The following is a 14701-nucleotide window of genomic DNA, read 5'->3' as shown; positions in this document are numbered from 1 at the left end:
ATCCCCCTCCGCCTCCTCCGACGGTCAGTGCCGCGGGGGCTGCCGGGGGCGCACCGTGCGCCGACTGCGTCTGCGCGAGCCTTCCCGAGGTTGGACCGGAGGAGCCACCGCGGGAGGTAGACCGGCTGTCTTGGAGCAGTCCGCCGGCAGATGTAGGCGGCCTTCTTGAATAGTGTGAGGGCCGGGACGCGAGGCCCTCTGCATTTTTAAGGCCTTCAGACTTCTGCGGCCGGCTGGACCCGATGCACGTAGGCCTGGACCCTTCCCACTGCTGAGCCAACGGGAACGTGGAACCTCTGTGGATCTTCCAATAGAGAGCGCTCGGCCGTGGGCAGGCGGGGCCTCTGAGCCTCGGAGCACCTGGAGCCCAGCACCGGAGTGCGTAACTTTGCCCATCACCCAGGCTTGCTTGCCCTAGTATCATTGACCTTAGCTTCTGCGTACCGTTCCCATCAGAGTGCTACTTCAGGGGTTCCTTGAGCTCTCCATATAGCCCCAGGGAACAGGTGTCAACGTTTGATTTATTTGGGGTGTGTTTTTCTAGCATAAAGAGGGATTATTCGCTTGTGGGCTTGACGTATCTGAAATCCATAGGTACTGTGAAATTGGCAGTTATCGTATTGAACCACTAGAGGGCAGTTGTTCCAAGCCAGAGCATTCTCCACTTCACAAATGCTGGTCTGCCTTTTAGCAGGTGCCTGTTCTGTTGTCAGTCTTGGCTGGGGTGCTGCTTGGGTAGAGTTGTTGTGTCTGTCCTGGTGGAGCTTACTTTTCAGTGGAAAAGACACAAGAAAAACACCGGGAAAGTCAAGTGGAACAGAGAAGGAGGGAAAGGAGCAGGAGAGTTGACATCATGAGGCGAGTAATTGGAGGAGACAAGAGTCTTCTGCAGAAGTCTTGGGCAGCTGCTAGAAATGGGAACAGCCATTGTACATGCAGGTGCACCTTGACCTTTTCATTCTTTCGATTTATTCTTACACGATTGTGCATGCACACAGTTTAAGCAGGGTCTTGCCTTGTAACCCGAGGCTGGCCTCTAGATCAAAACATTTCTGCTTTCACCTCGCTAGTGCTGGCTTTACAAGCATGTGTCACCACACCTAACTTCCTGTTGTGTTTAAGGGGCAGCAACGAAGCCATAGGGAGAACAGAGTGACCTAGGAAGGGTAGTCACAATAGTGGAGGCAAGGTGGTAGGGGACAGAGCAGGAAGATGTTTTCAGGGGGTGGACTCCGATGAGATGGCTGGCTGTGGCCATGAATTGGGGAGAGTCATGCTGGAACAGTGCCTTCTGTCAGCAGTTGCACCCAGCGTTGTTTCTGAAACTGGCTCTGCATTAACTAGGAGGATAAAATGAGCTGCAGTGTGTGTTGTCTGGGTATATGAGACTAATGGAGAAGAATAGGAGGGAGACGGGTTAGTGAGAGTGTGGGGGTAGTGGCAGGTGACACCCTAGAACATCAGGAGAGCTGAGAGCACATGTACAGTCCTGGGAGGGCACACTAGGAGTAGCTTGACTCTGGGCAGCCAAAGGGACTGAAGGAAAGAATTCTAAGCCTTGGAAGGAGCATCCTGAGACTGCTCGCAGAACTGGGGTCTAAGTTAAGTTTATTCAGACTCCATGTAGGCATGGGTATCTCAAGTAATACCAGGGTTGTTAAATATTCCATTCTGCCAAGTTGTAGCTGCATGGTTAAAGTGCTCTCACTTGTGTGTCCTGTGTACTGGGAAGCATCTCTATGAAGAGCGACAGACTGAATGGACAGACTTGTAAGCAGCTTCCCTAATAATCAGTGACCGGCAATGTGTTTGGCTTACACTTTCACAGTATAGTCATGGCAGAAACTTAAGACAGGAACCTGGAAGCAGGGGCTGATGTCAGAGGTCATGGAGGTGTGCTGTTTACTGGCTTGCTCTGCTCATATTCTTAATAGAACCTAGGACCACCAGGCTAGAGGTGGCCCCACTCATAATGGTCTGGACCCTTTTCCATCAATCGTCAACTAAGAAACTGCTCAGCAGGCTTGCCTACAGCCAGCTCTTACAGAGACATTTTCACAGTTGAGGTCCCCTCCTCTCAGGTGACTCTACCCTGTGCCAAGTTGACATGAAATGAGCCAACAAATGCTAAATTTAATTTTTTAAAATTTATGCACGTCTATGCTAAGGCCAGAAGAGGGTGTTGGATCCTTTAATGTTGGACTTAAAAGCAGTTGGGAGCTGCCTGATATGGGTGCTAGGAACCAAACTCAGGACCTATGGAAGAGCAGCAAGTGGTCTTAACCACTCAGCCATCTCCAGCCCCATCATTTTTTACTGCTTTTCTACCCCATCTCTACTCTATCCCCACTTTCTTCTCTTGTCTCTATTGTCCTCCTAAGTGTTTGGTTTTGTCCTCATAAGGACAGAACCCTTTGGGTCATTCCTTAGAGACCCTAAGTTACTATGCTCTAGCCCCTGCCTTCACTGGTCTGAAGGTCTCCATAGCAACTGTTAGTGATTAATGAAACAGATACTGTGTGCCTATTGAGTGAGACTGATCCAATCTCTGCGCACAGGAGCTTAGAGTCCATCAGGAGCAGGTCATCTCTGAGCTATCTCTGCTGTGTAAGCAGAGGGTCAGGAGGGAGTCCATGGGAGCTTAGCACAGGGTGGGGTTCTGGGCTTTAGCCAGAAAGGTGGGTGCTGAAGTTATTGGGAGCATCAGTGAGCTTGATGGGTTATAGGCATTGAGGAAGGAATGAGAAAATAGAGCTGGTGCATGTATCTGACCTTAGGCATGGCTTTGAAGTGGGAGTGGAGTAGGTGTCATTCAGATGCGATGCTCTCCATTGGGAAGCAACATGGGGACATAGGAACTGGCTCCATCCACACATAAGCACCCTGCACTCACACATGAATACCACATACGAGCACACGTGAACACCCTCCAAAAGGCTTTGTCTGCAGGAAGTGGAACATCAGGAGAAGCGATGTTTTGTTCTGGTAGGGCTCACCCTGTATCATCCTTGAGCATTCCTGTAAAACAGGTACAAGGAGCCTGAGAATGCTGAACCTAGAAGAGGCAGTCCAGGCCTCTGTGCAACACATCTGGATTTTGAATGGTGAAGCACCAGGGCTGTTGATACCTTGTGCCGTAACACAGGCCGTGAGCCCCTATACTAGACAAGTCAGGTAGCCAGAGCAGGTCAGCCCAGAGGATCAGTTCCTTGGAGGGTTCTGTTTCCAAAATTCTTTGATAAACCCTCTTAACAGGAATTCTGTGAGAGAAGAAGTGCTGTCAATCGTGGCCTAACCCCAGGTAGGGCTGTAGAAACTTGCTTGAGTCATGTAGCTGTATACTAGCACTACAGTCTAAACACCCACCCTGATTCAGACTTTGGATCTTCTTGGGATTGGACAGGAACCTGGGGGAGAGGGCAGGTGAGAATGGAGGAGTTCTGGGAACGGAGGGGCAGGGGTCCTGGGACAATTATATGCCTTCCTGGACTTGCCAGCCTAGTTGTCAACCTTCTTGCCTGGAATCCCTAAGCTTGGTTTTGGCCAGATTCCAGTGACGCTTCTGGAATCTCTAGGGTGTTACCTAAGGTATTCAGAAGCAGATGCATTACCTAACATGAACCCATTGGGTCTGGTAGGTGCTCCTGGAAGCTGTGCCTGTATGTCATTGGCAAGTCAGAAGTCACTGAAGAGCTTGGAGTATGAATCAGACACTTACTGTTGACCGATTCCCACACCCTAGACGAAGCATCATGTCTAAGAATGGAGACTAAGCATATAGTTCTTAACTTTCAGGATCCATAAGTCCTGGTGTCAGGAGAAACACTTGCCTTACCACTGTCAGCTCAGGAACTCCCAAGGCCATGGTGTTAACCTCTGTGAGTGCATCAGCCCCTTCTGCTGCTTTCCCTGTGGCTTCCACGGTGCTGCTCCTCCCATTTCTGAAGGGGAGGCAGAGGTCAAAGCAGAGGGCTGAGACCTGCTGTCCTTGCTGACATGGTGGGTGCAGTTTATCTTGTCCATCCAGAGCTGATGCATAGTTCTCTGTTCTACATTTTGGAGCAACACAGCAGGCTCTAGATTAGGAGCAGAGCACACACCACACACTTTGTCATATCCATGCACAGCAGGTCTCTGAGAGGTTGGCCTAGAGGCTTGGGAAAACGTCCTTTCTCTAAACTTGATAGATACCTCTGCATTTCCTGTTTTCTTTTTTAAACATTGTCAGCTATTTGATATTTTTGAATCATATTTTAAAGTGAGAGAAAAAAAACTGTTGCTCATTTTAAGTGCTTTTCTGAAAAAGAAATAATTCACAGATGGGGATAACTTCATCTCAAAAATAAAAATACAGCTTTCCAATATTCCACAATATGGCTTTGTTCTCTAAATTATAAAATCAAGGCAGCTTGAGAGCAGCGGAGACAGAAATGGCAGCAGAAGGCATGGAACCGAAGGCACAGACCCAGTTCAGCAACTTGCAATTTTTCTTCACTGGGAACCTATTTGAACTTAAATTATGCACAATAAATGTCAAATCTTTCCCCATTTATCTTAGTAACTTAGGGATCCTGTATATTGGGAAAGCTCTTTGTACATCAAAGCTCCTTAACAATGCAAGTTGTCTCATCTTCTCGTGGGAGGAAATGTCAGCTTGATTGATGTGATCTGGGGAGTGAGGGCTGCTCTGAGGAGAAACCCAGTGCTCAGGCTTCTGCCTCGGCTCTGATTGCTTGCTCTGTGGAAAGCCCTTTTAAGGCCGCCCCTTTGTGTTAGCACCTGTCCGTCATCTACCCCATGACTCACCTTGAGAAACGCCACCATCAGGAGCAGAACCCACACCAAGCCTAGTGACTCATTACAGCTGAGTCTCCTGCCCTTCAATAAAATAACAAGGAAAGGATAGGTATGTAAGAATGTGTTCTTCAAAACTTAGCCCAGGGTGGCCCCCCTTCTTGTCCTTTGAGCCCTTAGAACTAACACAGCGGGTGTTCTGGAGCTACGTGACAGTGGCACCTGGGACTTGCCCTGGCGTGGATGTCCAGCTGGATTTGCATTTCCCCCACCATACTCCCACGCAGGAGCTAAGTGATTACAGAGGGCGCCGCACTAGTGCCAAGGCCAGGAGCCCAACCAAGTCAGGAATTGAATCTTCTGTGCCTCCAGATTGGAACTCTCCTCTCTTCCTCCTCTCCTTCCCTTCTTCCCCTTCTTTTTATTTGTTAGTGTCTTATGTGGGCCAGTCTGACCTTGGACTCCCTATGTAGTCCAGGTTGACACTGACCTCCTGACCCTACCTGCCATGGTCTTCCCAGTGCTGGGATTACAGGTGTGTACCACCACACAAGTATATGCTGACATAAGTGTGTGCCACCTGTGCCTTTCTAGCTTTTCTGAACTAGTTCTTCATTGTCAGTAGTTAGGAGTAACAGTTCCCAGCCTAACATAAGGAGCTAGGAGGGCACCAGAAAGTAAGCTAAAATTCTACACAAACCTTATTGGTGGTTTCAATGTGAGATATTTGTTACTGAGCTTCAGAGAGGTGGGAGTCATTTATGGGTCCCTAGTTCGTCCATCCATCCATCCATCCATGCATGCATCCATGTATGTGTGTACACACACACACACACACACACACACACACACACACAAGTTAGCGGCTGGTGCTTTTCTCCTTAGGGAGTTGCTGCCCCCTGCTGGCCAAGACAGGGGAAGCAGCTCAGTGCCCACTTTGGAAGTCCTGGAAAAGACCAAAGTGGATGGATGGAGAGGTTGGAATTTTGTGCTCACAGAAGCATTCTGTGAGCAGAAATCCCTTGGGATCATAGGCTAAGCCCTGCCTGTATAAGCTGGCAGAATCTTTACACAGTAGTACACCCACTGTAAGATCCTGGACAGAAACCTTTCAGCCTTTTGAATTGGGGTAAGTTCATTAGGATGAATCTGAGCTATAGACCTTCTCTGGCCCAGACCTTTGGCCTTAGCCCTGACCTGCTGCCAGAGATGGGGGAGTGGGAGAGGAAGAAGGGAGAACAGGAAAAAGAGAAAAAAGTGAGTAGAAGCAGGTGTGTGTGTGGGAGAGACAGACAGAGAGACAGATGACCTGACCCAGTCACTCTCACAAAGCACAACAGGTCTCTGCCCTTTGGGGTGCTGGGGAAAATGCCATACCTGCCTCTGAGGCATGGCTAGTTGTCCTGTGTCTGGTTGAAGGATGAGACTTTTGGGCTCAGGTCTTCACAGGAGACCCAGCTTCACCAGGCATCTTGTTTATGACTGAGGTTGTGATAAACATGACTCATGTCCTGGGAAAAGCATATCCCATGTACTCCCTGCAGTTTATTACTATTCTGATATAGAAATCAAGTCTCAACTTAGAGGAGAAGACAAAATGTCCCCTGTACCCTGTAAATCAGGAAACTTAGACTGACCAAGACTTTTGATCTGAATACATGGCACCTCAGGTCCGAGGTGTCCCAGTTCTCCCAGGACAGAAGCCAAACACACAGGTTCTTTTGAGAGACAGCCAATCATGGGACCTCTGCCCTAGCTTCTCTCTGAGCTAGAATGTCTGTCTGATTCTTCTTTAGTGATCCCTGTCTCCCCTCAGCCCTGCAGGAGCCACCTGCAGGAGTCACCTGAAGAACCCAGATACTATTAGTGAAACTTCCCATGATTCCTTATGAAATATGAGATCCCCTCTAAACCTTGCCAGATGCTGAAGCCAGCCAGGGATCTTCAGGCCCCTTATACCTCCTTGTGACCTGATATGCCATTTCTCCTTAGGCTAACCCCTTAACTGTGCTGACTATTGAGGTTATATATCTATGCTTGCATTCCCTGCACATCGAGTGAGTGAGGTCTCGTTGGGACATGGGGTTCTGAATAGGATCAAGCTGAGAGGCTTTTACAAATTATTTATGATGTGGGTGGGTGTTTTGCTTGCATTCTGTTTGTGCGTCACCTATGTGTCTAGTGCTTGTAGAGGCCAGAAGATAGCATTGGATTCCCTGGGACTGGAAGTACAGATGTCTGTGAGCTGCAGTGCTGGAAGTGAGTCCTGCTCCTCTGGATGCACAGCCAGTGTTTTAAACTGCTGAGCCATCTCTCCAAGTTGGGGATCTAAAGATGATGTCGTGGTTGTCTGGAGCCCCAGATACTGTGAAAAGTGCTCTTATTGTAGAGGCAAAGGGAGAAAAACAGGGGTAGGTGAGATGGAGACTGAGGGGCCACCACAATGATGTACTGTAACTCTCTGTGCCTAGAAGACAGAAGGAAGGAATTTAGAACTTCTGGATAGAGCCCAACCCACAGTGAGCCTGGTTGTGAATTTCTGATATCCTGAGCTGAGGAAGAGTACAATTCTATAGCTGAAAGTTGTGAAGCCTGTGGCAGTTTGTTACAGTAGCTAGATAAATCAGCCCCCCATTTTCTGGGCTTCTCTGTATTTTTTGACACTACTTCTCTACCAGGGATATTATTTTATTTAACTTTTGAGATTATAATGACAACATTTCGCCCTTCCCTTTCCTCTGGTAACCCTTCCCATGTACCCTCCCCACTCTCCCTCAAATGTATGGCTTCCTTTTAACTGTCATTGCATGCATGCGTGTATATACCATCCATCCATCTGTCTACCTTCCTAAATATTGATCTGTTGAATCTGTATAATGCTACCTGTATGTGTGTTTTCAGGGCTGTTTGGCACTGGACAACCAATTGGGTGCTCTTCCCCGGGGAAGACCACTTCTCCCACTCTCAGCTTTTCTCAGTTGCCTGTAGTTCTTTTTGTAGGGTTGAGGCCTTGTGGACATTTCCCTGTCCACTTTGGCATATCCGTCAGTGCTGTCCTTTCTCAGTTCATGTCTGGGAAGTCATGTTGGTGAGACTTTATGGGTGTAACTTTTTATATTACCAGGAAACACACACATCAAACTAACTTCCTGATCATCTGGCAATCTTTCCACCACCTCTTCCACACTGTTCGCTGACTAAGGTGCAGGAATGTTTTGTACATGCTTCCACTGGGACTGGACTCCACAACACTGCATTTTGATTGGTTGTAGTTTTCTGTAGTAGTCTTCATCTGCTGCAAGAGAAGTTTCCTTGAGAATGGGTGAAGACTACCACACTTATCTATGAGTATAAGGACAGACAATAATCTTTAGATCATTGTTAGGGATTATGGTGGCATTTTTGGTTATAGATTTCTCCTTTAATATCTATGAACTGCCTAGCTAGATTTCCAGTACCAGACACCGTTTCTTTTCTTTTTGAATGGGTTTTAAGTTCAATTAGAGAGCTGCTGGTCACTGCCAAGGTGTTACACATTGCACTCTTAGGATTATTGTGACATGCTGGTCATTGATGTGGTTCATAAATGTTATAGCTGGGTAGGACAGTTGGTTACTTCTCTCCTTTGGAAGGTTGTACGGTGTCTTCATGTACCATGAAAGCTAGCCCTCAGAGAGCGCGTTTAGGTGGGTTCTAGCTCAGGAGTCTCTGGACTCAGTTTCAGAATGGGTGTCTTCCGTGCATGGTTATCTTCAGCAATACGGACTTGCACTTCTGGGGAGCGGTGGACAACAGCAATATGCTGTGTATTTCAGGAGTCCCTTGGACAGCTCTACCAGGGGTATTTTGAGACCATCCCCTTCAGTCTTGACAAAGGTCTTCACACAGTAGAAGCTTTATGTTTTAGAGAAATCTAGCTTAATTTTTCTTCCTCAAGTTGTAGTTTGGTATTGTGTCAAAAAACTCATTGCCAAACCTGAGGTCCCAAAGGTGTCTCTCTTTTTTTAAATCATTTCATTTTATTGTTTTAAAGAATTCTGACATGTTTATTATGCCTTGCCTTAAGGTCTATAATCCATGTGAGCTACTTTTTGAGAAGAGTCCATCTGTGTCTAAGTTATGTGCTTTGGGCTTATGGATATTAGGATTTCAGCAGCGTTTGTGGACTAGGCTTTCTTAGTACCATTGTTATGTCTTAGCTCCTTTGTCAGAGATCTGCTGATATTTGTATAGACCTCTTTCTAGACTATATTCCAATCCATTGCTTTTAATTATTTTTTAAGTATAATGCTGTTGTGCCTTTTGTCACTATACTAATTTATTTGAAGTTAGTGTTGATCCTCTGACTTTGCTCTGCTTTGATGATTCTGGAATTCTGATGTTATTCTTTTGATGCTTAGGCACTGTTATAGTGCTGGTACACAGAAAAGAAATGGGTGGGCTTTTGTGTGATGACTCTGTCCTGCGGCCTGGCTGCAATAGCTTATATCACCCAGGAGGTATTTCTTGTTGTCATTCATTTATTAAAATTTTCCACATCGACAATCGGATAATTGGAATAAAGACTTTTTTGTTTCCTTTGCTAATCTACATACAATTTCTTTCCCTTTCTTTTATTCTTTTTGTCTCCCATTGGCTGGGACCTCCTCTATGATGCAGAGTAGGAATGGTACCTGGCACCCAGGCCTGGTCCTTACTGATTTCAAGTGGAAATAATCTCCTTTCTCACCTTTAAGGAAGAAGGCAACTTTAGTTGTTGTTTTCAAATATTCTATCTTAATTTGGGGGAATTCCACTCCACTAGAATTTTACTAAATTACTATAAAATTATCTTTTCTCTGATAATCAGTTTACAAGATTATTTTCTAGAATCAGCATGGAGACATTTCCAAAACCACCTCTTTCCTCACTGCTGCTCTGTAGATGCCATTCTTGCCCCATGCCCTACACACTAGTCCCTCTTTTCTCTATCTCCAACCATCCGGTGTCCACCACTTGAGTTTTCCCCAGACCTTTTCTTCATTGTGGAAAAGTGGCCAGACCCCTAAAGGTTCAAAATGGTATATAATTAACCAGTTATTTCGTTTTGTTTTGTTTAGGGCAGATTTTGCTTAATGAAGCAGATTTAAGCAGTCACCTTGTTTGGGCCTGTTCTTCATTGCCAGTCTCTTCAAATTCGTCACCGCTGTGCACTGCTCCTCCAGGCTCAGATCCTGCCGGAAAAAAAAAAAAAATCACATGAATTTTTGTTGGTAGATTCACTACCTGAACAACTCCCTGTCAAAACCTCTGCTGGGAGCAATACAAAAACTGGCTAATCTCCTCAAGGCTGGGCAGGCCCCAGCCCTCAGAATGAACCCAAGTGTTCCACCTGCTGTGCTGTCTAGACTCCCAGCAAGTGCAGCACCGTCCACTGTGCCTTTCAGACCACCACCAACAGGACTGTTTCCTTCCATCCCCCTAGCTGGACTACTGCCAAGACCCCCAGCACCCTTTCTTCCTTCTGGACCATCATGTCCCCAACCTAGAGGTCCTTACCCAGCCTCTGCTATACGAGGCCCCAGCCCCACAGGGCCATATGCTACACCAAATATGCCCTTTCCAGAGCTACCTAGGCCAAATAGTGCACCCACAGATCCAGCTGCAGCTGGTACTTTAGGTCCACGGGGACCTGTGCCTTCTGGACCTTGGGCACCAGGAATAGGAGGGCAGCATCCTAATATGCCATATCTGTCTCCAGGGCCATATCCTACTCCTTCTCCTCCATTGTCAGGACCACCGCCTGTTCCATGGGGCAGAGTGTCACCAGGACCCTGGGGACCACCAGCACCATATCCTGCCCCTGCGGGATCATATCCTACCCCAGGACTCCATCCTACTCTGAATGATCCTTACCAAGTGTCTCCAGGACCTTCTGATGCTCCGCCAATGCCTGCTGAGCCCCAGAAAATAAACGAAGTCCCAGATGGCTCCCATTCTGATACATCTAACCAGGAGAGCACCCTGGAGACCACTGGACAGGCAAAGCACCTGAAGGTAGACAAGCCAATTAAGAGGAGACGGTCTAAGAAAAAGAGTAAGCCAGTAACCTGGGGCGACATCAAGACTTTAACTCATGAAGCTGAGACTTTGGGGAAACAGCAAGGATATAATACTACTGACCCCAAAATGATGCTGTTATGTTTGATGACTATATTACATGTTAATTCTCAGCGTGAAAATGTAGACCTCAAATGACTTTTTTCAGAAAGGGGGGTAAGAGGCATACCTGTAATAAATAGTATGATGTTGTTTTGCCAAAAAAAAAAAAAAAAAAAAGCACCCCCCCTCCCCCAGTCAACATTTTTGTTCTGGGCTTTGTCCAATTTTGCAAGCTTTGTTGTTTGTGGGGTACCTTCAAGGGACACAGTTAGGTCTTCCATTTTCAGCAGGATACTAACCAGCATCAAGTTCTGGCCTGCTCTAGATGCAGAACACAGAAGCAGTAACAGCCAAAGGCTTGACAGCAGCCTTAGTTCCCATTAGGATCTGCCCCTGTCCTTCCAGATCAGTGGTCAGGGCCACAGCCCTTTCATGGTTGGTGGTGAAGACCAGGCCAGAACCACTTAGCACTGAGACTCACTGGAAATGAAGCTTTCCTGAAGGGATGGGCACCTGCCTCTCCTGGGGTGCTAGGAGGTTTAGTCTCTCAGACCTGTCACCCTTCCAATTAGACACTCCTTTACTGTCATAAGTTTCCTTGGTTGGCGTGGCAGGGTTCTGGAGTCCCCCAGCATAGCCAGAGTTGCCTCAGGGAGGCTTCCCTCTTCAGATGCCACGTGCACCTTCTGTGTGGCATGTGCTGGTGGCCTCAGGCATGACTGTTAGGATGAAAATGCAATGGCAGGAAACCGGTATCTCCAGAGATGGTGAAAGGGATTCACCACAAGGTGGCGCTCGTGTACTCCATTGTAAAGGAATTTTTTTTCCCAAGGTAACAATTTTTGTTTACACATTATAAATAGTATATATTTGTGATATATATAATTATATATGATATTTATAAATATGTGTTTGTATATTTATATATGTATGTACTGATTTGCAAGATGAACAGGAGGCCTGAAGTGAGATACAGTACTGCTGGGATTTCTTGGGGCTCTGGGGCTTGTTTCTCTTCCCCCTCCTTTCTCATACCATCTTTAACTTCCATTGCTTTAGGGGTGAGTCGTGTGGCTGTCCCCTGCAAGGAAAAGGGAATTGGATGCTCACTCTTCAAGGGTTGGGTGCTGACATTTTATGTTGAGCTGGGAAAGGGCACACAGTTCTGCATTGGGAATTGAGCTGGGGATCCTGAGCACTGAGCCATATTGCCAGTTCCTGCTGATGTGCCTCTAAGGAAACACTGCTAAAACATTCCATCCAGGTTCCATTTGTTAACAGGAATCTGGTTTCCTCTAGAGTTCCTAGATGGAAATTTGCCATTAGCGAGTCTTCCAAAAGGCCTTGTGATAAAAGGTTTAGAAGTTTCCTTTCATGTTGGTGCTAGAGAACCGTTAGGAAAGAGGCTCTGGGGAGGTGGTTTGGACAGCTTACCGTGCCCTAGATCACCAGCTCTACGTAATCTAATGCCTGTGGCTTCCATAGGCGTCTGGACTCGTGTACATACAAACACAGACTTGCACATATACACATTACTACAAATCATAGAAATTTAAAAAGCTATAGGCTAGGTCTGTAGCTCAGTTATTAGAGTGCTGGCTTAGCACACGTGAGGCCATGTCACATAAACTGGGCATGACTGAACATCTGTAATCCCAGCACTCAGGCAGGAACAGGAGATTCAGGAGTTCAGAGCCATCCTCAACTGCAGAGTGAGTTTGAGGCCCTTGGGTTACACAAGATTGTGTCTCAAACATACAAAGCAGATTTACCACATTGCAGGTGTGATTGCCATAACTGATGGAGTTGTAGGTGTAACCTAGGGTCTTTTGAGCACCTCCATAGTTCTCAGGGCCCCACCAGTGTGCATAGCTGCAGGTGTAGGACTGGGTCCCTCCCTATGGCCAAAACTGGATATGAGGAAGTTCTGAGGTCCTGGGACATCTCTGCCTGAGATAGTACCTAATGACCAGTTCAGGGCAGGGCTCCAGTGGGCAAGCACTACCTAGATGGTAGCACCCAATAGAGACTCAGAAGGAATGAGAATACCAGAGCAGGGACATTTTCCTTTTGGGTGGAGCGGTGGGGACCCTCTGCTCTCACCTGCAGGGTTGGATGGTGCCCTGGGTCTCCCTCCGCTAGCACTGAGCCTAGCGCAGGCACCTGGCTCATAGCCTTAATTGTTTGTCATTTATTTATTTATTTATTTATTTATCTATTTATTTATTTATTTATTTATTTTTCCCTATCCTTCTGGCCTCTTAGGAAGCTCTGCTCATGAAAGCGGGCCTCTTGCCTCTGTGGCCACAGACTGAAGTGTTTCCAAGCCTGGAGCAACTTCCTACTTCAAAGGAGCTATTGGGGAGTGTCTGTGGGGTGTAGACAAGGAGACGCCATGGTTGCTGTGGGGTATGTTAGCTGTTGGTTCAGAATGAGTTCCAGCCCTTTAGGTCTCTGCTCAGTGCTGCCAGGGACCTGGGCTGGGTGGCGCTTGGTGCAAGTAGGAGCAAAGCCATTGTTCAGAGTCCTACAGCCTGCCCACCATGCCTAGTACCACCATTAGCTCAGGAAGTTGTTTGAGACAACCTTGTAAGAGGGAGCCTTGGGGACCTAAACATGTCAGGGATCACGGAGATCCTAGCCTCCCCAAGAGTGGCCAGGGGCCATGGCTGCTTATAAGGGCCACAGCAGCTCAGTCTCTCAGGGCAGCAGGACCAGCTTGGATTAGTTTCACACATACTGAGTTGAAGAACAAATGTCCTGTTCTTAAGCCCAGAAACAAGGTGCTCCAGGCCCCCTCTTCTGGCCCTTGGGCACCTGGCCACTCTGCTTCCCAGCCCATGTGGATTTTTTCCTCTTTTGGTTGTAGACTGATTACCTTTAGCTTCCTTTCCAGCATGCTTCTGGGAACCCTCTATACCCCCCGGCTGGCCACCTGTCCCCTAGTGTGTCCTTATTCTACTGCTCAGCAGTGAATCTGAAGTCCCTATGTTTCTTCAGGGCTACAAATGGCAGCAGAACATAGGAGCAGACCCTTTGGGATCTAGGACAGAGGCTGTCCTAGGAACTGAGCAAGACCTTTCTAAGTGACTGGCCAGGTCACCTGAGTTAGCCCTGCTTAGATGTGGCTAGTGAACAGTTTGAAAAGCCAGAAATAAGCAGTATTCATGGTGTGGGCACACAAGGCCCTCTCCTCCCTGGCTGCTTTAAAGTCTGAGCAGTCTTCCTGTGACAGAGACTATTTTAAGAAACACGAGGCCATAACTCATTAAATTCTACTAACCCTCTCCATTATTTGACGTTTTAAACACGCAGACCTCAAATGGGTTTCTGGACATTTCTATCCGCACATCTGAAGATTCACATCTCTTTAATTCAGAGCTCATTTTGTGTTGAATGTTGTCATTTCAAACTAATATGTCAGAGTCAGGGGAGAGTAATTTACTGAAAAATCAAGACTCCATAAATAAAATAAATAACAATACATGGGCAATTTGAGTGCTTTTACGGAACACTGAGGTGGGATGTCAGCCCAGGGCTGTGCACACTGTCACTGTTAGTTGACAACACAGGTCTCATGCTGACCTGTGCTGAGATCTCTGCTGCCCTCCCCTGTAGATCTTGGGCCATGTAGTATGGCACTGGCGTTTGCGTTGGGGGGGTGGGGGGGGACGAGCGCTCTCATACGGGTGTGGAAGCTTCCTGGGCCTTGTTAACGGCACCTCTAGGGCTGCTGTGAAAGAAAGGTTGCTAGAAGAAAATTTCT

At 47.2% G+C, this 14701-nt stretch overlaps 1 protein-coding gene across 1 annotated transcript; it reads left to right on the top strand.

Annotated features, from left to right (window-relative positions):
* The first annotated feature begins 93 nt into the window (after positions 1 to 93).
* LOC129678169 (MAPK-interacting and spindle-stabilizing protein-like) lies at positions 94 to 11792 on the top strand. Its single transcript, XM_055608872.1, has 2 exons — positions 94 to 378; positions 9894 to 11792. The coding sequence occupies exon 2, from the start codon at positions 10147 to 10149 to the stop codon at positions 11029 to 11031; it is 885 nt and encodes a 294-aa protein (XP_055464847.1). The 5' UTR covers positions 94 to 378; positions 9894 to 10146; the 3' UTR covers positions 11032 to 11792.
* The last annotated feature ends 2909 nt before the right edge of the window (positions 11793 to 14701 follow it).

This window comes from Psammomys obesus, unplaced genomic scaffold, assembly GCF_907164565.1.
Source record: "Psammomys obesus unplaced genomic scaffold, mPsaObe1.curated_primary_1811, whole genome shotgun sequence".
NCBI lineage: Eukaryota > Metazoa > Chordata > Mammalia > Rodentia > Muridae > Psammomys > Psammomys obesus.
This window is presented reverse-complemented; position numbering and strand designations above follow the sequence as displayed.

What these genes read in the sequence shown, in the direction of transcription:
- LOC129678169 (XM_055608872.1), top strand. Translation starts at nt 10,147, where the DNA reads ATGAACCCAAGTGTTCCACCTGCTGTGCTGTCTAGACTCCCAGCAAGT.